Source organism: Brassica napus, chromosome C3 (assembly GCF_020379485.1).
Source record: "Brassica napus cultivar Da-Ae chromosome C3, Da-Ae, whole genome shotgun sequence".
NCBI classification, from domain to species: domain Eukaryota; kingdom Viridiplantae; phylum Streptophyta; class Magnoliopsida; order Brassicales; family Brassicaceae; genus Brassica; species Brassica napus.
The window spans coordinates 23382702-23403981 of NC_063446.1; the positions used below are offsets into that span (position 1 = coordinate 23382702).

General features: G+C 35.5%; 4 protein-coding genes across 7 annotated transcripts; 1 reads left to right on the plus strand and 3 right to left on the minus strand.

Moving 5' to 3' along the window:
- Positions 1-165: 165 nt before the first annotated feature.
- LOC106447609 lies at positions 166-3945 on the minus strand. 4 transcript variants are annotated; one of them, XM_022703866.2, is made up of 20 exons: positions 3805-3945; positions 3560-3641; positions 3389-3470; positions 3237-3317; positions 3110-3169; positions 2916-3020; positions 2730-2840; positions 2470-2511; positions 2252-2356; positions 1998-2134; positions 1787-1920; positions 1604-1710; positions 1489-1531; positions 1328-1419; positions 1202-1250; positions 1058-1128; positions 863-982; positions 695-780; positions 543-588; positions 166-424 (listed from the first exon to the last, which is right to left on the minus strand). In XM_022703866.2, exons 2-20 carry the CDS (start codon positions 3610-3612, stop codon positions 392-394), a joined length of 1557 nt encoding a protein of 518 aa, XP_022559587.1. In that variant the 5' UTR covers positions 3613-3641; positions 3805-3945; the 3' UTR covers positions 166-391. The 4 variants fall into 4 exon arrangements, with proteins under 4 accessions (XP_022559587.1, XP_048606040.1, XP_022559585.1 ...); XM_048750083.1 differs by having other exon boundaries at positions 3237-3314; positions 3805-3944; XM_022703864.2 differs by having other exon boundaries at positions 3560-3695; positions 3805-3937.
- A 995-nt stretch (positions 3946-4940) lies between these two features.
- Positions 4941-9017, plus strand: LOC106447610 (protein SCAI). The gene is made up of 10 exons (XM_013889576.3): positions 4941-5253; positions 5477-5864; positions 6572-6766; positions 6859-7077; positions 7160-7226; positions 7303-7521; positions 7814-7905; positions 8011-8193; positions 8267-8403; positions 8612-9017. The coding sequence occupies exons 1-10, from the start codon at positions 5135-5137 to the stop codon at positions 8808-8810; spliced, it is 1818 nt and encodes a 605-aa protein (XP_013745030.2). The 5' UTR covers positions 4941-5134; the 3' UTR covers positions 8811-9017.
- Positions 9018-9278: 261 nt separating this feature from the next.
- On the minus strand, positions 9279-10453 carry LOC106447611 (ribosomal protein S2, mitochondrial). The gene has a single exon (XM_013889578.3). It carries the CDS (start codon positions 10112-10114, stop codon positions 9455-9457), a length of 660 nt encoding a protein of 219 aa, XP_013745032.2. The 5' UTR covers positions 10115-10453; the 3' UTR covers positions 9279-9454.
- A 3795-nt stretch (positions 10454-14248) lies between these two features.
- On the minus strand, positions 14249-16683 carry LOC106450340 (peroxidase 28). Its single transcript, XM_013891987.3, has 3 exons — positions 16402-16683; positions 15470-15936; positions 14249-14672 (listed from the first exon to the last, which is right to left on the minus strand). The coding sequence occupies exons 1-3, from the start codon at positions 16603-16605 to the stop codon at positions 14372-14374; spliced, it is 972 nt and encodes a 323-aa protein (XP_013747441.1). The 5' UTR covers positions 16606-16683; the 3' UTR covers positions 14249-14371.
- Positions 16684-21280: the final 4597 nt, after the last annotated feature.

A 21280-nucleotide genomic window follows, 5' to 3' on the forward strand; every position in this document is an offset into this window, starting at 1 on the left:
ATAAGAACTCTCCAACCATTTGCCTTATACAAATAACATATTGTTGACGCAGGAGTTAACTAATCATCTTAGTAGTAGATTGTAAAGTTGCTATCCTGTCATGCTATGAATTACTTAACCGAGACCACAGTAAGGTTGATCTAGTGATACATGACACCTTGTAGGTTTAAGATAACTGTAAATATTTATATGATATGAATGTCATCGTCTATTACAAATAGTACAAATATGGAATTTTACCCTCAGAAAAACAAAGAGCTAAGCGACAAAAATAACACAAAACAATACTAGTTTATACTAGCAATTATTACTCAATAATTAAAAATACAAATCACAAAATTGAAGGAATCGAGGATGGATCTGTTCTGTAGTGTCAGTAGCCACACTAACTCTAAACTCGTCCTTTTCTGCGTTCGTCCAGTGCCTGCCTCACGAGAATACAAGTTTATTATACGCATTGTAGACTTGTAGTTAATTATATGGAATAACATACACCATTAGACAATATGATAAGCTGGTCTTGAGTAATTCTCAACACATACCTTGCTTTGAAGCATTCTCATCGTCAAGACTAGCGTATCACGCATGCTGATAACAAAAAAACAAACACAAAGATTCAGAGTTTGTAAAATAAAATTTACGGTGAAATTAGAACTGCAAAGGTGAGAGATGTTATATTGTTATTATTATGTACCGAACGTTGAGAGTGCTTATAGGATGTGAAGATCCATCATAACTTATCAGAACAAACTGTGTTGACTCTCCACACGGTACTTTTATCTGAAATTCATTTTCATGAAAACACATTATACTAACTAAACAAATAGTTTTAAAGTTTCAAAGTGAAGAGATGTTTTTTTACCAGGAGCTCCTTTGAGTATTTCTCTGAGATCACTACAGCTTCTCCGTTATTCGTTTTAATCTGGTAACTAGACCTCTTCAAAATAACACTCGCAGGCTCCCAACTCTCTGTTGAATCCATCTTATACAAAACAAAACCTCAGTTATTAAATCCACAGCTGAGTTAAAAATCCAAGACAGTGGATTTCAAACTTACAAGAAGATGCACATTAAAGCTTGCTTGACCTCTGGATATATACGTGTCAATTTCTGTTTGCATCTCTGCATCTGTTATAAAAGCAAAAAACATTTCCAGCAATCACTACAACAAAACCATGTCTGCTTCTGTTGAATACATTACCACATCTAATCTTGTTTTGATCATTAGCAAACAGCCTCACTAATTCACCCTGCATAACCAAAAATTAATAAATAAAAAATAAAGACAATTGAACCAATACACATACAATCACTATTGGTGTTTTACCTGACGGCCTTGATCATCCATTGGAATACACTCAACAGCAATCAGTTTGTCTACATCATCTGCAGTTACTATATACTCTGGATGTGTGGCTCCTACACATTATCAACACATAGCTCAGTCTCTGAATAGCTGAGTAAGACTAATAAAATCAAAATCTGTACCGTCAATGTATTGTCTTGTACCATCTTCAAGATGCCTAACCCACTTTTTACAAGAAGAAACAAACATTAACTCCTAAAGTTTGTTTTCAAAGACTTATTACCAAAAGACTTTTACCTGAAACATACAGAGTGTGGTTCCTCGTACTGGAAACCCGCAGCCAAGAACTTTCTCTCCAGGTATTGCTTCTCCAATAATCTGAAACCCATCGATTCCAGGTCCCTCTGTCTCCAAAGAAAAGATCAGATTAAGATAATCTCTAACATATAGCTGCTTCAGTCATATGTTTGTTTCAAAAACCTTCATAAACATGAGAAGCGTATTCTTCATTCCTGTTAAAAGGATCAAACATGGAAGAACTCTCAGCTTTCTCTTCTCTCTCTCTAATCATTTCCTTCCCCGCCACGCTACTTAGAGGATATCCAAAACTCTCCCTGCAAACAAAAAGAACCTTCATAAGCTGATGAAAAAGGTTTTTTTTATAAGAAACTGAGAGATGATGATACCAAACCTTTTCGGCTGCTGTGCCTGATTATGAAACCTCAAGCTTTCAGTGTCTTGCGGAAGGTTCTGATAAGGGTTTCTAGTAACATTGTCCATTGGTGGCATTAGATGTTCATTGACCCGGTAATCATTAGTACCATGATCCTGCATCAAAGGTAGTATATGAAACACACACAAAGTAAGAAGATATCACATGTTTTTAGGAAAAAGTCCTAAGAGCAAATGATCAGTAATTTTTAGCAGATTACTTGCTGAGACTACCGTGGATCCATAAGAAGCTTGACCTTTCGAAATCCTCGGATCATGGTTGTTGTTGTCTTTACTAGTAAACTCTGTTCCTGATGACATTTCCCTAATCCTATCCTGCTATTTAAAAGTTTTCGTCACAACAAGTTCAAAATAAACCCATCAAGAGTATTCACATTCTTGCAGATGTCTAGTTAGTACAAAGGAGAAGATGCAGACAACAATACACTTACATTGCAAGCTTTAATCTTCCATTGCAGCTGATCATGCAAGTGCTACATAGATAAAAACTACAGATTAAGATTTTTTTTTCTAATACCAGGAGGTTTGGGGCCTAAACCCGAAACTTAATATTAGTTTCGTCGCAGTGGTCACTCGAAATGGGGACCTCTGACACAATTGCCAGGGTCCTTTCTAGTTGAGCTAATGACCTCTAGTATTTGTTTAGTGCTTAGTGTTTCAATCTGAAGAAAGTTGTAGTGAAAGAAACTACCTTTATGCCTGTGGATATAGCAGTAGCATTTGCAACACGAGGCCAAACGCCATACTCGGCTAATAAACCAAGCAAGGACGTCATGAAAATATACCTCTCATCTTCTGTAACCTGAAGATAAAAAAGTGAGAGAAGAAATCACGGAAAAGGTATAAAAAAAAAAGGCAATAATGAAGTTAGAGTTACCTTTAAATCATGTGCCAGCTTCAAGTTTTCTTCAAGATCACCTTTTCTACGAGCTAACTCATTCAAAGCCGATGTAACAGATTCGTTTTGCTTCTCATCAATAGCCTAAAGGTATAAAAAACATCTTTTAGTCAAACCCATAACCCAAAGATGAATACTTTTAATTAATCTTCAACAGAAAGATAAAGACAAACCACTCGAAGATCAGCACATTTTCTCTCTAACCCACACTTCTCATTGAGCAGCTGCATATCCTGTAACCAAAGATGCAATTCACTTTCTGATTCAAAGATTCGTGATGTTATTGTTATTATTAAATACCTTCAAACAAGCAGCAGCAATTTGTTCCTGGAGATTGTGAATCTCTTCTTCTTGTGATCTCACTCTCGAGTAAAGTGCCTGCTTTTAAAAAAAAGCTCAATTTCAGTAAATTTAATAAGATTATAAAACTTGAGGTAAGAATGAATCAGTACCATTTCCTCAGGATCTTGGATTGACTTTGAATTATTCTCTTCTAGCTTCCTCGAAGCACTAGTTTCTTTCTCAATCTCATGCCTAGAGATACACAGATCGAGATTAATCACTAAACACTTCTTAATAGTCAAAAACGATTCCGGGAATTTTTAAGACAGAACAATACATACCTCTTTGTTGGATCAGAACTTCGATCTTGTTTAAAGCTCGGATTCAAGGACATCGGATTTGGTGTTCTGTTTTTCTCTCTGTCTGAGAAGAACCCAACTATCATCAACAGCCAATTTTCATATCCACGGACATTTTCTAAAAAGGCCCTCAAACTAATCAATGCTTACACGATAGTCTATGAACTACGAAAAATGGTTAATATAACCTCGATGTAATTAACAAGTAACAACACAAAATTGATTACCAAGTCTTGAGCTAGAAAACACCGATAGGAAACCAATCCGAGCATGGACAATTTTAGAATAACATGAATGATACCTAAAGAAAGTTTTTTTTTTTTTTTGATCAAATAAAAAGTAGCTTTAGCTCGATTTTTCTTCTTGAAATGCACAATATATTATGTTTTATAAAGTGGGAGCACATGACTTGAGAAACTTCTCATTCAATTCCAACGGAAGGTCTTTCAGTTGACTTATAATTTTCATCATAGAACGATACCAACTTCTTTTTTTTTTTTTGGTAAAAGAACGATACCAACTCACCAAGAAGCTTTGATTGATGTGGGAGACCATGAGTTTGAAAGTCTGTTTGCTTCATTTCCGTGGAAAAGTCTATCACTTGACTTTTATTATTATGACCATGGAAACTAGCACGAAAAATGATACTTCAAACTTTTTTTGAGCAAACATAGATTTTAAGTCTTACACCTCCACAGGGGAAGGGATACAATAGCAGTAGCTAGAGCCGATTTAGCAACTAAATCAGCATCACAATTTTGCAAACGAGAAATAAAACATAAATAGATATCATCAAATAAAATCCCGAACAATCCAGGGCGAGACTCCTTTCTTTCAAGCAAATGATACTTCATACTAAAATTGTTTTTTGGTCAATTAAAATATATATAAATTGTATTTTAAAAAAATGGATTATAGTTAGTATAATACAACAAAGAAAATTAAGATTTATCATACATCTAAATTTTGAAATTTCCATATAAATTAATAGAGTTAATTCTTTATTAGTGTATTTAAGAAAAAAAAAACATTTTCAAATTTTAGCTCACTTGACCATTTGTTGTGTCTCTCATCATTTGATTTATGTCATTAGTTGTTTCATTATTCTATATAATTTACATCATATACATAGATAAAGTTTGATGTAAAGAAAATACCATTTTAGATTATTTTTTTCTAAAAAATTTAAATATATTTCATTAACCCATTCATAATAGATTAGCTTTTAATCCGACCCAAAAAAACTGGATAAGAATTCTAATGAAAATATCAACCGGATCAACCTCGCCTGGCCCGAACCAGCCAGCCCACCATAGGTTCAGTGGCCCAACTTATTTAAAAAAAAAAACAAAATCGATGACACATTTCATTGGTCAGACTAACTACTCTAAACTGCTCGGTACAAGATTTTAATCCAAAAAGCCGATTCGCCGATCTAGAAGACGGCGACCAACAACAACTCGATCGCATAGGAGCAGCAAACAGTCCTCCTCCTCCCCTCCCCATCTCTCTCCGAAGAGTCACCGCGTCGTCGTGACCTTCAAGCTTCTCAGAAAAATGTCGCAGCTAATCACCGGCAACAATATCCCGCTGAGTGAAGTCTACTGGTCTCTCGTCAACAAAGCCGACAAAAAATTCTCCAAGATCAGAGACTTGCCTTTCTACGAACGCAGCAGGTATATGCATACACCTTCTCCTTCGCATTAGATCGTTTCATATAGATTGTTTGCATTTGAATTGCGGATTTGATCTAAGTTTGTTTACATATGGAATTGAGTATCTGAGAGTTGCTGGAGAATCGAATCGACACGTGTCTATTTGTTAATTGTTGATTACATTTGAAATTGAGGATTTGAGAGTTGTTGGAGAATCGAATCGACACGTGTCTATGTGTTATAGGTACGAAAACTATTTCTTCAAGGTGTTCAAAGTCTACACACAGCTCTGGAAGTTTCAGCAAGAGAATCGCCAGAAGCTTGTGGAAGCCGGGCTCAAGAGATGGGAGATCGGAGAGATCGCGTCTCGAATCGCGCAGCTTTACTATGGGCATTACATGCGTACGAGCGATGCTGGCTACTTGGCCGAGTCCTATGTGTTCTACGAAGCGATTTTGACGAGAGAGTACTTTAAAGATGGATTGTTTCAGGATCTGAATATCGCGAACAAGCAGCTGAGGTTTCTTGCGAGGTTTCTTATGGTGTGTTTGGTGTTAGGCCGTAGGGAGATGGTGCATCAGCTCGTTGAGCAGTTTAGACGGTTGATTGATGAATGCAAGAGGACGTTCCAGGTTTTTTTTGCTTCTCGATGGACTTTCTCTTCATGAGCTTTAGAGTTTTGTAGGTTGTTGTTTTAGTGGACTATGATGACACTTTCTGCAGTAGGAGTTTGTTTGCCTTATAAGAGAAGAGGGTCCAGGCTGTATTGGTTTTTGTGTGTTTGTATTTGCTATTTACAGTTGCTATGATTATACCTCAATAGTAATCCTTAGTGTTTTGTATTGGCATTTCACACTGCTAGAATCACTAACAAAAGTTTCTTCTTTGCTAAAACTGCAATTTATAGTGGTTCGAATTCGAAAATAGGGTAGTGCAGCATGGATCTGAATTGAGGTGTAATCATAGCATGTACATGGAGTGATAAGATATCATGGTGTTCTAAGGCAATTATGTGGTTAGCTCTGTTTGATGTAATCGTCTATGCTACTTGATATATATCGACCTAAGATGCTAAACTGCAATTTATAGTGGTTGGAAAATAGGGTAGTGCAGCATGGATCTGAATTGAGGTGTAACGATAGCATGTACATGGAGTGACAGGATATCATCAGAGATCTAAGGATATATGTGATAGCTCTGTTTGACATAATCGTCCTTTTTGATATATAGAGTGTACTAAGATGCTTCTTGATTGTCAAAATTAGATGTCTTCTTTTCTCTTGCATCTCTGTTTTCCATGGTCTACTATACAGTTACAAACATCTTTTGATGTTTTCAGGAAAATGATTTTAAAGAATGGAAGGTGGTGGCGCAGGAGATAGTTAGATTTCTGAAATCTGACACTGCTTTCATGAACATCAGGCCTCTAAGATACAGCCTTGTGCTGGATCCTAATCTGGATGCTAGTACACCGCGTGCAAGTAGGTCTTTAAGGCTGACGGATGCAATCTTGAGCAGTTATCACTACAATGAGGTAGTGTTTTTACTTTTTCATGTTTGTTATGAATGGATACTTAATTTTCTTACCCTCTAAAATTTGTAATCTTGCTGTATGGTTTCCGCCAGGTCAAGTATTCAGAGCTCACGCTTGATTCGTTCAGGATGCTTCAGTGCTTAGAGTGGGAACCGAGCGGTTCCTTATATCAATCAGCTGGTCCTAAAATGGGTCCGAATGCTCCCACCGGAGCTTCTCGTGTAAACTCTCAGAGCATGACTGATCCTACTTTACCGCCTAACCCTCGCAAAGCTGTCCTTTATCGTCCATCCATAACACATTTCTTGGCTGTAAGCCGAATTTACTTTTGTTCCCCACTAGTTAGATTTGCAATTTTGCTGATTTTACTGAAACCTTGTTTTATCTTGGTAGCTTTTGGCAACCATTTGCGAGGAGCTTCCTTCTAATGGCGTAGTTCTAATATATCTCTCTGCTTCTGGTAATGTGTGTATTATGTTTCTTTTGTTAAGAATATTACGTTTTTTAGCTGCTAACATATTTACGTCTTCATTCAGGAAAGATTGGACAGACTTCATTATCTCCTTTGGGTGGTAGAAGTGTAACTGGCGGTGAGGAGAATATTTTGAGAGACTTCGAGTCTCATACAATCAAACAAGACGGAGACCCATCAGTTCAAACAAAGCCATCTGGTGAAAGACCGGGTCAGTCTTTGAGGCAAATCAGTGAAGACGCAGTGGAGCATGGTTTGTCTTTTGGTAGTCACGGACTTACAGGTATGCACTCCAGAGTTCCTGAAGCTTACATATGATATTATCACATTAGGTTATATGTACGTAGGAGGTTGATTACATAAAGTGTCCTCGATAAATAGTGAGAGGGATCAACTGTTAATATTCGAATATCTTGTAGAGGGCTGAAACCACTTGTAAGACAAAATTATTGGGAAAACTTGAACTATTGTGATTAATCGAACTAGAGATTTTGAAAATGCAGAAATATCTAGATCTCTGGACTCTTTTCATGATAAGTCTCTGAAATTTATATGGTATCTTTCTTTCCCCCCAGGACCAAGCTGCATCTATCCTTCTGATTTAGTTCCATTCACAAGGAAACCTCTTTTCATAATTATTGACAGTGATAACAGCACAGCTTTTAAGGTAAGTACACTGGACTCCTCTTTCTTAATATAGATCAATAGTTTGAATAATTTTATTTTGTACAATAAGAAGATACTAATGTTTATTCACTTCGAAATTATGAAGAATATTTGTGGAGCAGAGAAAGGAGAACCAGCCGCATTGCTTCTATCTCCCTCACATACCCCTCCACTTATATCAGCTGATTTCTCTCGTCAACCTAGTGGTAGCCTCTTCACCATTTTTCTCACCGCACCAGTCCAAGCATTTTGCTTGCTAATCGGGATTTCAGGCTCTGATTTGGAAACGGTAGGTAGAGATAAATCTTCATACTCGCTGTATACTTCTTTTTGTTTGCATGCTGACTACTGTCATATGTCAGGATGTTTTTACTAAGGCCGAGAGGGTTCTCTCCTCTTCTATGAATGAATGGGCTTCGACTTTGGCAGCATCAGATACCCTTCACCCCGTTTGGTCGCAGATACTAAAAGATCCCTTCTTGAGACGACTTCTCCTAAGGTAAATGTTTCTCTTCCAAGCTCCAAGACACTTCAGGATCTCATCTCCTAAAATACCAGTATGAATACAAAAACTACAAGACCTTTGACTTATTGGAGGTTCATTTTCGGACTTGGATTGTGTAGGAACTAGAAACCATGTACATTATTGGTATAGTCTATTGAAAATTGTGCAACTCTCTAAACCTTTTAATCTTCCTTATCTACAGATTCATATTCTGCCGAGCTGTCTTGGCACTGTACACTCCAGTCTTCAATAACAAACAAAATCAACCAGAGTGCTTTCCGTCTCTCCCGGAATTCTTATTACCAGCCGCTCCTGCCATTCAAGCCGCTGTGCTTCAGATGGCCAATATATTTGGTGGAACAAGCAAGTTTACTTTACCGCAAGATATCACAATGCTCTAAAGCTTCCTCTGCGAAGAGTAGAAAAATTCTTGTGCAAATCGGTAATCTCGGTTTGGTTTCCCTTTCAGGGGTTAACTATTATTCATGATTTGAACTGGTTGTGGAGCCCAAGGACCGAACCTCTTTTGAGATTTATGGCTCAAGTACACTTTTGCCGTGTGAAACTAACAGTGATTGATACAAAACATATGATTGATTTGGCTCTAATCTTTCTTCGTTTGAAAAAAACTGTTGCTTTTCAAGAAATGTACACAGCTGAGAACACAAGCTTAGGAACACTCCAAATTTTAAAGTTGAGACTCGAGACAGAGAAAAATTCTTGTGCAAATTGTTAATCTCTGTTTGGTTTCCCTTTCAAGGGTTAACTGGTTGGAGCCTAAAGGACCGAACCTCTTTTGAGATTTGTGACTCTGAACTCAATTGTTGTAGCTTGTGTTAAACTAACAAAGTGTTTTGATACAGATCATATGATTAAATTGGCTCTGATGTATCTACCTTTGAAAAAAGCTGTTGCTTTATAACAATCACATGAACAAAATCACCCAAATGTAATAAAGAAGACTCAGAATTTCAAAGTAGAGAAAAACCACAATGCTGAAGAAACAATGATTCGAGACTAAGAACGTGTGCTGTGAATATCCAAATCATGCAGCTAAATCCTTCATCACATCATCCTTGCCCCCATCTTTGATCCCCATCTTCATCTGCTCAGCCACAAAGCACTTAGTGATCACATTACAAAACAAATAAACAAACTTAACCGAGTCACGTGCCGGCACAGGATAAGTAATCTTCTCAAAGAACTCCAACGGCACATTCGGATCCACAATCGCCACAACAGGAATCTGAAGCTTCGCGGCCTCGAGTATCACCGAGCTCTTCCTCTCGGTATCAAACACAACGACACAATCAGGCATCGTCGTCGGACCAAAGCAAAGCTTCTTGTGCCTCGACCGAAACTTCTTAGGACTGTAACTGTTCGTCAAAAAACCTCCCATCTTCCACAGATTCATCGAGCGGTTGTGGTTGTACGCGTCGCCCTGGATGCGGCGGGAAGTGAGCTCGACGATCTCGTCGAAGAGAGGGTTCGTGTTGACGAAGTAGATGTTCCCCCTCATGTGCGCGAGGTTGGCGACGAAGCTGGCGGCGCTGCGGAGGCAGATCAGGGTTTTGTCGGAGTCGATGATGGTCATCCCGTTGCGGGTTCCGTAGGCGTACTGTTTGAAATGGTGCTCGGCGGCGCGGCGGCCGAGATGGGAGCCGGTGTTGAGAAGCTTCTGGATCACTGCGGCGTGGAGCGTCATTGTTTGATCGGGAAAAGGGTTTGTAGGGTTTAAAGAGAAATTCGCAGATTGAAATCAGATGTGGTGGGACTGGGAGGTGATGAGAAATGGATGAATCTGGCGTCGGTATACGGGCCGGGTCGGGTATGAACTTACATAAGTTGGCGGCCCATTTCGCTATTGTAAATGTTTTGTTGACCAACCAAATAAATTACTTAGTTGTAATTTATTTATTTATGTCAGTTCAAACCTACTTACTGGCTACTTGTAATTTAGACCATTGAGTTGCATGTATTTCTTACTATAAAAAGAAAAATAGTATACTCTAAAAACAAAACAAAAAAATGATCCAAAGTTTACCTCTATTTTTACTTTTAAAAATATTTTTAAAATATCTTTTCTTTATTAATTTATTGCACAATTTATAAAATTTTAAATGTTAAAATGTAACTTTTAATTTATCTTGTAAAAAAATAAATTTATGAGATTATTAAAAATAAATTATTATTTTAAAATTAGATTTTTATTACAGCACATAAATAAAAAGAAACTACATACATGATATTTAAATGTGAAAATTCTAATATAATATTATTTAGATAGAAAATGAAAACATATAAAAGTAATACATCACTTTATAAATAAAATAACATCATTTTGGAAAAATATAATAGCTTTGGAGATGCTCTTAGTGGTATTATTTACTTCACTTCTGCGTTTGTTTCTCAGAGACACCGAGCTGGTAAGCTGGTTCTCACTTCCAATATTACACATTGTATGCTCTCCTTTTCTAAGCGAGTTTTGTTTTCAACACATGATCCAAAAAGACTCTGCAGGTTCAACATCTTCTTCTCTAGTTGATAAATTCGGTGACAAAACCATTGGTTCTGTTTCACATAATTGTTTTGGTAGTGAGGACAAGGTTAATGTTAAAGGTTACTTTGTGTAGTCGTTTATGGATGGACTAGAGTGGGAGAGATAAATACAAGACAAGGCCTAGACTGTACATTGTAGACTGTAATAAAATAAAGAAGTAACTTCTTTCTCACGTTAGGTCAAAAAACAAGTTGCTTATCACTGCTGCCTGGCCGTCTTCATAAACCCCCATACGACTAAAACTTTTATAAACGAAATGCATTAAACAACAAAGCTGTAGTTGTTTTTTTTTTTCGATAAGTATTTGAATTTCATTATCAAAATGAGAAAGATCGTAAGATTTTACAAATGGTTTTTTCAAAGACCATCCCAAGCCAAAAAAATATAAAAACAGGGAAGGGCCTAAACAGTAGATCGAAGAAGCTGAATGAAACTACTCATACTTGAGCCATTGTTGCATCAGGTTTCTGAAGTTCTTGCCTTGTTTTTTCGCTAGAATCGCATCCTTGACTTGTCTGTCAATTTTCTTGAAAATCACCTGAGGAGTTGTGGATCCTGTTGTTTCTCTCAATCCAGATTTTATAAATTGTAACCTGAGACACAAGCTTGCGTAGAGTGGATGGGCAGGTAGAATCCCTTAGACCTAACCATTCTACAAAAGCAGTCCATGTGTGAAACAAAACAGGCCTGTAACCCAGCCGTTTGGTCACTGTAATCCAAATTTCTTCACTAAACCTGCATCTTAGAAACAAGTGCTCTCTGTCTTCCATGTAATGGTTACAGATGCAGCAATTCGATTGGATCTGAAGCCCCCAAGAGGCAATTCTTGATCGAGTTGGTAACCGATCAAGGTGAGCCACCCACATAAGAAAAGCATGACTAGGAACGAAACCTTTGTACCATACTACATCAGCCCATACCTGCAACTCACCCCTCGGTCTGATGTGGTCCCAAGTGCGTTTAGTTGAGAAGGAGGTTAAGTCTACACCATCAATCTGCCATGAGTAAGAGTCCGGTGTTGACGACTGAGATGGGATCGGAATAGAGCACAGAGCAATGTGAAGGTTTTCCGCTTCAGGAGATCTAGCAGGTCTTAGATTCCATCCGTTCATAGAACAGGCTTCAGAGACATAAGCTGTTAACGGGATCCCCAACTGGCGTGGACCACTGTCTCCAAACAAATCATACAGTGGACCCAAAACATTCCAATGATCAAACCAGAAGCTCGCCGTGTTCCCATTTCCCAAGTCACAGCGGATAAATTGTCTTGCTAAAGGTCTCAGCTTGAGAAGAGAGTTCCAAGTCCAAGAAGCTTGTTTTATCACATCCAAAGACCAGAAACTGCCATCTTGCAAGCGATGTTGTTTTATCCATTCTGACCATACCGAATCAGAGCCACAGAATATAAGCCATATCAATTTCAGAATTAGAGTTTGGTTCCAAATCAAGAGGTCTCTAAACCCAAGCCCTCCCTCCGCCTTGGGGAGGCAAGTGGAGGTCCAAGAGACCTTAGCTTTCGCTCTGGTGGTAATAATTCCATTCCACAAGAACTTACAACAGAGGGATTCAATGGACCTGATGCAGCTTTTGGGTATGATAAAGGCTGAGAACCAGAAGTTTAATGTGCTGTAAATGACAGATGCAATCAGCGTCTTCCTGCCCGCAAACGACAAAGGCCGGACAGTCCAAGATGTAAACCTCTTCTTGAGCTGATCCAGAAGAGGTCTATAGTCGCCGATACGCAACTTCCTATGCATAAGGGGCAAACCGAGATATCTGACAGGCAAAGAACCGAGGGAGAAACCGAGAGAAGAGATATCAGAAGTTTCTACCTGGTTCAAGCCTGCTAGGAATAATTCTGTTTTGCTGCGGTTCACAGTGAGTCTCGACCATGCTGAGAAGATGTCAAGAGTACTTGCAATGTTCTGCAGTGAGCTCTTTTCCCCGTCGAAAAATATCATAATGTCGTCAGCGAAAGCGAGGTGCGTGACTTGAGGAGAAGCGGCTGCCGGGTGATAGCCAATGAAACCCTCCCTGAAGTTAGCGTTGAGCAGCTGAGAGTAAACTTCCATCGCAAGAACAAAAAGATAAGGCGACAATGGATCTCCTTGTCTAAGCCCTTTAGTGCCCTTGAAATAACCACACAACTCTCCATTTATTGAGATTGAGAAGGAGGTTGTAGAAACACACTGCCGGATCAGATTTATGAAGAAATCAGGAAAATGAAGGGCCTGTAGAATGAGAAAGATAAAATCCCAATTCAAGGAGTCAAAAGCTTTCTCGAGGTCCACTTTCAACATTGACCGCTTTGAGATCTTTTTCCAGTTATATCCTTTGATAAGCTCAGTGGCCATAAGGACGTTTTCAACCAACAGCCTGCCGGGAATAAAAGCTGATTGGGTGTTGGAGATTATTTTCGGAAGCACCTGCTTCAGCCTATTTGCCAGGAGCTTCGAAGCCACTTTATACACCGTGTTGCAGCAGGAGATTGGGCGGAAGTCCTTTATCTTGGAGGCGTTTGTCTTCTTCGGGATGAGGGTGATGATTGTAGCATTCCACTGTTTTAACAATTGGCCAGATCGCAAGAATTCTGCCACAGCGCTAATCATCTCATTCCTAACTGTATTCCAATTTCCTGTAAAGAATTCAGAGGGGTAACCATCGGAACCAGGCGCCTTATTCTTTGGTAGAGAGAAGAAAGTCTTTCTAATATCATCATCAGTAAAGGCAGAGGAAAGTATCTCGCTAACTGGAGAGGAACACCTAAACGGCACCAGGTCAGAGATGCCGTTCAAAGTAGCTGAAGTTGGAGCGACATACCCACCAAGTAAGCATTCATAGTAATCGAGTACATGATGCTTGATATCCTGAGGGGAGTCAATTATACGCTCATTCTCGTCGAGAAGGAATAATATCTGATTTAAAGCTTGCCTAGTCCTGAGAGAGCGATGGTACAAAGGAGTATTTGAGTCACCTGCGTCCAACCAGTTGACCCTAGACCTTTGGTATAAGAATGATTCCTCAGCTTTTGCTAGTGTAAACCATTTTTCGTGAGCAGTCCTTTCAGCTAAGACTGCAGCTTGAGAAGGGGAGTTGAAGAGTGTTTGCTGAGACGCTACTAGAGAATCAAACGCTTCAGAAACCCGTTTTTCAATGCCCGAGTAATTGTCCCGACTAAAGGAGCGAATAATACTCTTTAGAAATTTCAACTTCTTTGAGAAAAAAGCTGTAGTTGTTCTAGGGGAGAATATGTCTTGACTTAAATCAGTCATGTTATTGTTATCAGATCCCTTCACAAAATCTTATTTATTAGAAGATAGACATGTACATATAATTATTATGTAAACAAGTAATCACCATTCACAATTCAAGAATCAGACTTGGAAACGAGTTAATGAGGCATTAGTTGAAAGCTCTACAGTTCCTCCTGATCTCACCAGCGAACCCGGTCAGGACGTCAACGCTTCCCATTTTCACCATTGCGATTGCGAACTGGCGTTTGAATAGTTCGTTGTTGGCCGCATATTGAAACACAACACCAGAAGTGGATGGGTGTGTCGCGAGCAGATGATCAAGTAGTAAAACTCCTTTCCTCTCTCTGATCTGAGTGTAAAACAAGTTGTCAAATGAGAATGGGGCGAATGGTGTCGACTGGTCCAGAGCTGCAAATTGGCTGCCTCCAGCTGAACATGTGTTCCTTAGCCTATTATGAGAAGTATCAAGTGAAATATATATTAGAGAGATTTTTTTTTTTTACCAAAAATAAATCAAATAAGAAACTATAGCATGTAAATCAGTCTATTCATCATTTCAGTTATTGAAAGTCGGAACATGGATAGTCTTGTGAACATCCTGATCATCTTCCTCTTCTTAAAAAAATTATAAACTAAAATAATGGATATGGGGGGTCGGTGTCACTTAGAACATCTCTATCCAAAAAAATCCCAAAGAGTTTCTCAAAAAAAATCCTAAAGTTGATTAAATCATAAACTTCAAAATTTTAAAACAAATACAATCAATCCAAATAGACAAGTGGATTAAAGGTTCTCATGGTTTTCAAAAATTCCACCTCTTCTTTATGTTTCACTCTATTTTTCATTATTTTTATTTTTTAAACTATTAAAACCATATGTTAGAAACTTTCAATAGACATGCTCTTGTGACTAAACCATATCATCCAACCGGATAAAATTATCATTAGGAGTTAGTAACTCTATATATATATATATATATATTGCTGATATTAAAAAGAAAACATAATTATATAGACCTGTTTCAAAGTTTCAAACATTTCAAACATGCAAGTTTTTTTGTTTGGTTAAACATTTCAAACAAGTTTATAAACTCGAACCAGATTTTCTTTTCAAGTAATTATCTAAGTATCGGACGACAACACTACTACAAAATCTTCATTGGTTAAGAGTCCATTTTATAATTTTCTCTACCGACCCGAGTTTATATAATGATTTTCAATAGTGTTTGCAACAACAAGAAAATTACCTGCCAGCCAAACCGGGGTCCATAGTGGGATCAGGCTGTCCGGTTCCTTGAAAATTGGTGAGTCGGTCCACAAAATTACCACAAGATCCTATCCCAACCGTGTGAGCACCCAAAAGAGCCACTGCATCAAAAACATCCATCCCTTTATTTCCAAAGAACGTGAGCATATCTGGGACTGGGAGACCTGGTCCCGGGAGGATCCCTTCGGCGTCTTCAGAGTTCGAAACAAATCCATCACGTCGTCCGGTTGGGACCACGTAACTAGGTCCTCCACCTAAGAAGACCGAGTCACGTGTGGCGAGCGTGACTATATCTGAGCAAGAGACCCTGGAGGGACATTGAGCCTCTAGAGCCGTCTTGATCTCGTCGATCAGTTCGAACCCTCTCACGCTGCCATTTGTCCCGGCGTTCTTTTCCGGCGATGGTTGAGTCGTCGTTGGGTCTATGAGGAGAGAAGCGTCGCAGCCCTAAGAGATACCAACGACACGTATTTTTTACAGAATAATTACGTATATGATAAATATGTAAATTTATGCATTTTTAAGTTACGTACGTCAAACATAATATATAGACTATTTTTTTAATTTATTGGTTTTAAAAAAATAGAATAAATGGTGTTCAAACATATATTTTGTATTTTATGACTGAGATTTTGGCATGTAGGTCCTTATATTTGCTTAGGAACAAGCTTAGACTATGTCATCTAGTATATCCTTCTAACGGAATTTGAAAATGTGGGTTCCAAGATTATTACTAGATAAAACCACCATTTATTCAACTTGTAAAATGAATAAGTCAAGTCGATTTGACAATTTCTTATGTAGTTCTGTTTGATTTTTTTTTTTGTTTGGTCAGATCAAGTTCTCTGTGGTTATAATTTTTTAATAAAAAAGATACTAAAACTGAAAAAAGAACTTTGAGGAGATTCATACCTGAACGAAACAGTCATGAAAATGCATCCTAGTCAAGGCAGCCGTGATTGAAGGGTCACGACCAAACCGCTCGCGCACTAGGTTCTGTACAATAATTTCTGCATTAGGGCACGATTGGCTGTAAAATCCGACTCTCAGTTGGGAAAATGCGACCGGAAGAATGTATAAAACCAGTAGAAGAACAAATTTTTTTGCAATCTTCATCTTGTTCTCCTGGTAAGTATTCTGACTTAGTTGTGCTAGTTCTTGTGGGATGGCTTATTATGAGGCTTCTGAGATCAAGCAGTACTATATATATGCGCCAAAATGGACCCGTACGTCTACAAAGAACAGGTCAATAAAATTTAAGAGATAAATCTATATAGAACTTCAAAAGGCGCAAGTACCAACTACTTTGAAACATTCTAGTGCCTAATTGTTAATTATTTACATACGAAATATATACTGAGAAACTAGAATCAATGTAGCTAGGTCTAGGTGATGTTAGAGCTTTGATTTTATGTGGTGCATGCAATTTTAGTTTTATTTTAGCTAATCGTAAATTTATAGAGGTAGATATCTTTTTGATTCAGTTGCTTGACTAGTATTTAATAAGGTGATTGCAAGTGTTGGAAATAGTTTGTATTCTGGTGATGAATATACCGACCAGAATATATATATTTTAGTTTGTATATTAGTAAATTGTATCAGGCTTAGTTTTATCGTAAGATATAGATCTTTTGAAGTTTTCTTGAGTGACATAGGCTATAGTGTTGGACAAACCGTGTTACTAATACAGTAGTAATATATGATTGATCAAATATAAGTCAGCGACTCAAAACAATCGGATTTAACGCGTAAGATATTAACAAGTGTACTATGAAAAAATAAAGGAGCCATCATCCAATTAAATGTAAATCAACATGGAGTTAAGTAAATGCAGTGCAAAGACTCGTTCTTAATTTCCTAAACATATAAAATACTTGTTCTAAAAATGAGATAAAGTATGAAAGATCAGAAGAAAAAATGGCTTAAAGAAAGCAACATTGAGGTTGACTGTGAAGATATTATTATAGATTCATTAGATGATTTAGTTATAAGACCAACGCATATTTCGTAGAAGTTTTGTTTTAAGAAGTTGTCTTCTGTTTTAAGAAGTTGTCTTCGAAAAAAAAAAACCCAAGGTGTAACTTCATCATGCCCATTTATTACAGCTATTAAAGTTGATAATGGAAATTTGTTTCGCTTTCAAAGATATTTTTCTATAATAATTTCATTTGGGTACGTGTATATATAATTAATTGCTCAAGTTGACGATGTACTTACCTTTTTTTCATGTGTTTGGCGATGACTTGTAATAATCTTGTACTAGGATAAGACTTGCGCCTTGCGCAGAGTGAGTTTATTTGTATATATTATCGATAGTTTCTTTTATATATTTGATCATTTTATTTATATATATAAAATATTTTTTGTTGTTATTATATAATTTCTTTCCGATGAATCGGATCAATTTTTATTCAAAATAATAGAACAAAAGTATAATTAATACATCATGCGTTGATCGGATTGGACATTAAACAAATTATGACATAAAAACCTTATTTTTTCCATCGAACACATTCTTGAAAAAAGTGAACAATATTGTTTTCACACTTGAATTATTTTGACTTTTATCTTCTATAAGGTTTTGAAAGTTTTCAAATCAACCATCGAATTGATACATGTCATTTTAATGTTTTTATTCGTATACTTACGGAAAACTTACATTAATTTAAAGTCGTTTTAAAAAATTCAAAATATAACATATAAGAAAATAACTAACATATAAGAAAAATATAACATATAAGGTGTCCTCATTTTTGTATTTTAAATTCGCTTAAAAAAATATATATAACATATAAGGTTTCCTCATTTTTATAATTTAAAGTCATTTAAAAAAATTCAAAATATAACATATAAGAAAAATCTATTTTTTTATTATACGGTTAATGTGATTGTTTATTTTTTTTAATAATATAAAATTAAACAAAATGAAGAAGGATGCAAAAATTGTTATCAAATCTTTATTATTCATAATCATTAATTGCCATATATATGTAAATAATATTAGGTAATTTAGTAGCTTTTATTTAGGGAAAGAATACACACTTCTTATATTTTAAGTTAATATAATGTTCTCTAGTGGACATTAAACAAATTATGACATAAAAACCTTATTTTTTCCCTCGAACACATTCTTGAAAAAGTGAACAGTATTGTTTTCATATTTGAATTATTTTGACTTTTATCATACATATGGTTTTGAAAGTTTTCAAATCAACTATCGAACTGATACATGCCATTTCAATGTTTTTAGTGGTATACTTAAGAAAAACTCACATTTTTATAATTTAAAGTCGTTTTAAAAAATTCAAAATATAACATATAAAAAAAATATAACATATAAGAAAAATATAACATATAAGGTGTCCTCATTTTTGTATTTTAAAGTCGTTTTAAAGAAATATATAACATATAAGGTTTCCTCATTTTTGTAATTTAAAATCATTTTAAAAAATTCAAAATATAACATATAAGAAAACATCTAATTTTTTTTATTATATGGTTAATGTGATTGTTTATGTTTTTAAAAAATATAAAATTAAACAAAAATGAAGAAGGATGTAAAAATTGTTATCAATTGTCATATATATGTAAATCATATTAGGTAATTCTGTAACTTTTATTTAAGGAAAAAATACAAACTTCTTATATTTTAGGTTAATATAATGTTCTCTAGTGAACATTAAACAAATTATTACATAAAAACCTTATTTTTTTCATCGAACACATTTTTTAAAAAAGTTAACAGTATTGTTTCTACAGTTAAATTATTTTGAATTTTATCTTGCATATGGTTTTGAAAGCTTTCAAATCAACCATCGAATTGATACATGTCATTTTAATGTTTTTAGTCGTTTATTTAAGGTAAACTTACATTTTTGTAATTTAAAGTCGTTTAAAAAAAATTCAAAATATAACATATAAGAAAATTCTAACATATAAGAAAAATATAACATATAAGGTGTCCTCATTTTTGTATTTTAAAGTCATTTAAAAAAATATATAACATATAAGGTTTTCTCATTTTTGTAATTTAAAGTCATTTAAAAAAATTGAAAATATAACATATAAGAAAAAAATCTAATTTTTTTATTATATGGTTAATGTGATTGTTTAATTTTTTTAATAATATAAATTTAAACAAAAATGAAGAAGGATGCAAAAATTGTTATCAAATCTTTATTATTCATAATAATTAATTGTCATATATATGTAAATCATATTAGGTAATTCTGTAGTTTTTATTTAAGGAAAGAATACACACTTCCTATATTTTAAGTTAATATAATGGTCTCTAGTGTTATATAATTATAAAATAATGTGACACAATTAGATTAAATTATACTTTATATTAGATACTCTAGAATTCTTTGAAATAGAATTTAGAAGGCATAGAGTGCCACCTAGGATTTGGAGTTTTTTTTAATTAATACAAAATTAAGGTTCTAATTTTTCAAATGCTTCTCAATTAATATATAGGGGATATATGGAAATGAACCGTTTGATCCACCCGGTTGGGCGTAGTTATATATAGATTTATTCTTGGGTTCACCCCATAGGGTGAACCTAGAAGTTCACCAACCAATAAGATTGTGTTATTTCATATTCAATATCTTTTAAAAAAGAAAACAAAATATTGTCAAATTATATTATGTTTTTTAAATTAAAAGATAAAAAAAAATAAAAAAATAATACTAATTACAAAAAATATATTTTTAACGTCGTCGGCAAAACACTAAACCCTAAATCATAATCCTAAACCCTAAATGCTAAACCCTAAACTCTTGGGTAAACCCTAAACCCTTGGATAAATTCTAAACTCTAAATCAATATCACTAAACACTAAAACACAAAAGAGTTTAGGGTTTAGGATTTAGGGTTTAGAGTTTTAGTGTTTAGTGATTTTTTATTTAGAGTTTAGGATTTATCCAAGGGTTTAGGGTTTACCCAAGGGTTTAGGGTTTACCCAAGGGTTTAGGATTTACCCAAAGATTTACGGTTTAGAGATTAGGATTTAGGGTTTAGTGATTACGATTTAGGATTTAGTGTTTGCTGAAAAAAAAAATTAATTTTTTTCCTGTAAATACTATTTTGTTTTACTTTTTTTATTTTTAAAAAATAATATAACTTGACAATATTTTGTTTTCTCGTTTAAAAGATATCTGAAATAATGAAATCCTACCCGAGAATAACTCTTATATGTATGTGTACAGGCTGCAGGTTGTGTTCATAGTTACTTCTGTTAGGCGATTTGATTAGGGGTTTATTATATTAAACGACAATAGCGTGACCATGCAAATAATAATAATGGTATGTAGACTTTTTAGGTTAGTAACTGTTATCTCAGCAATGCATACCAAAAATTTAAATACTTATATTCTCCATTGATGTAGAAAAATGCTATTCAACAAAATAGACTAGTCCTGGTTAAAATCCCAAGAGCATGATTACTGGGAGGTTGTTAAGGTGAAATTTTTAGCAGAATATAAGAATCCGTCTCTTAACTTTTAACTGAAAAAACTAAGAACCGGTTTTTAAATTTCTAATAACTTCCAATAATCATGGTCTAATATCAGTTTGACGGTATGATTCCACTGAGATAACAAGGTGCTTGAGGTGGGGAGGGAGAGAGAAGATAGCTATAAGCCTATAACTTTAATTTATCTTTCTTCAAGCAAGACTATAGATTCGATTGATAGGAAAGTTAGAATCAACATGTTAATCTGACAAAAAATCCAGTTAAACAGTGAATATGAATACTCGTTCTCGCTACCTCACGTAAAGTTGCATTTTA

Coding starts and splice junctions, on each gene's coding strand:
- LOC106447609 (XM_022703864.2), bottom strand. CDS start 3,663: ATGATAGTTGGGTTCTTCTCAGACAGAGAGAAAAACAGAACACCAAAT. Junction 3,471..3,559: donor AGTTCTGATCCAACAAAGAG/GTATGTATTGTT, acceptor GTGTATCTCTAG/GCATGAGATTGAGAAAGAAA. Junction 1,251..1,327: donor TGGATGATCAAGGCCGTCAG/GTAAAACACCAA, acceptor TTGGTTATGCAG/GGTGAATTAGTGAGGCTGTT.
- LOC106447610 (XM_013889576.3), top strand. CDS start 5,135: ATGTCGCAGCTAATCACCGGCAACAATATCCCGCTGAGTGAAGTCTAC. Junction 5,254..5,476: donor CCTTTCTACGAACGCAGCAG/GTATATGCATAC, acceptor TATGTGTTATAG/GTACGAAAACTATTTCTTCA. Junction 8,404..8,611: donor TTGAGACGACTTCTCCTAAG/GTAAATGTTTCT, acceptor CCTTATCTACAG/ATTCATATTCTGCCGAGCTG.
- LOC106447611 (XM_013889578.3), bottom strand. CDS start 10,114: ATGACGCTCCACGCCGCAGTGATCCAGAAGCTTCTCAACACCGGCTCC.
- LOC106450340 (XM_013891987.3), bottom strand. CDS start 16,605: ATGAAGATTGCAAAAAAATTTGTTCTTCTACTGGTTTTATACATTCTT. Junction 15,937..16,401: donor TTCATGACTGTTTCGTTCAG/GTATGAATCTCC, acceptor GGTATCTCTTAG/GGCTGCGACGCTTCTCTCCT. Junction 14,673..15,469: donor GACCCCGGTTTGGCTGGCAG/GTAATTTTCTTG, acceptor TTCTCATAATAG/GCTAAGGAACACATGTTCAG.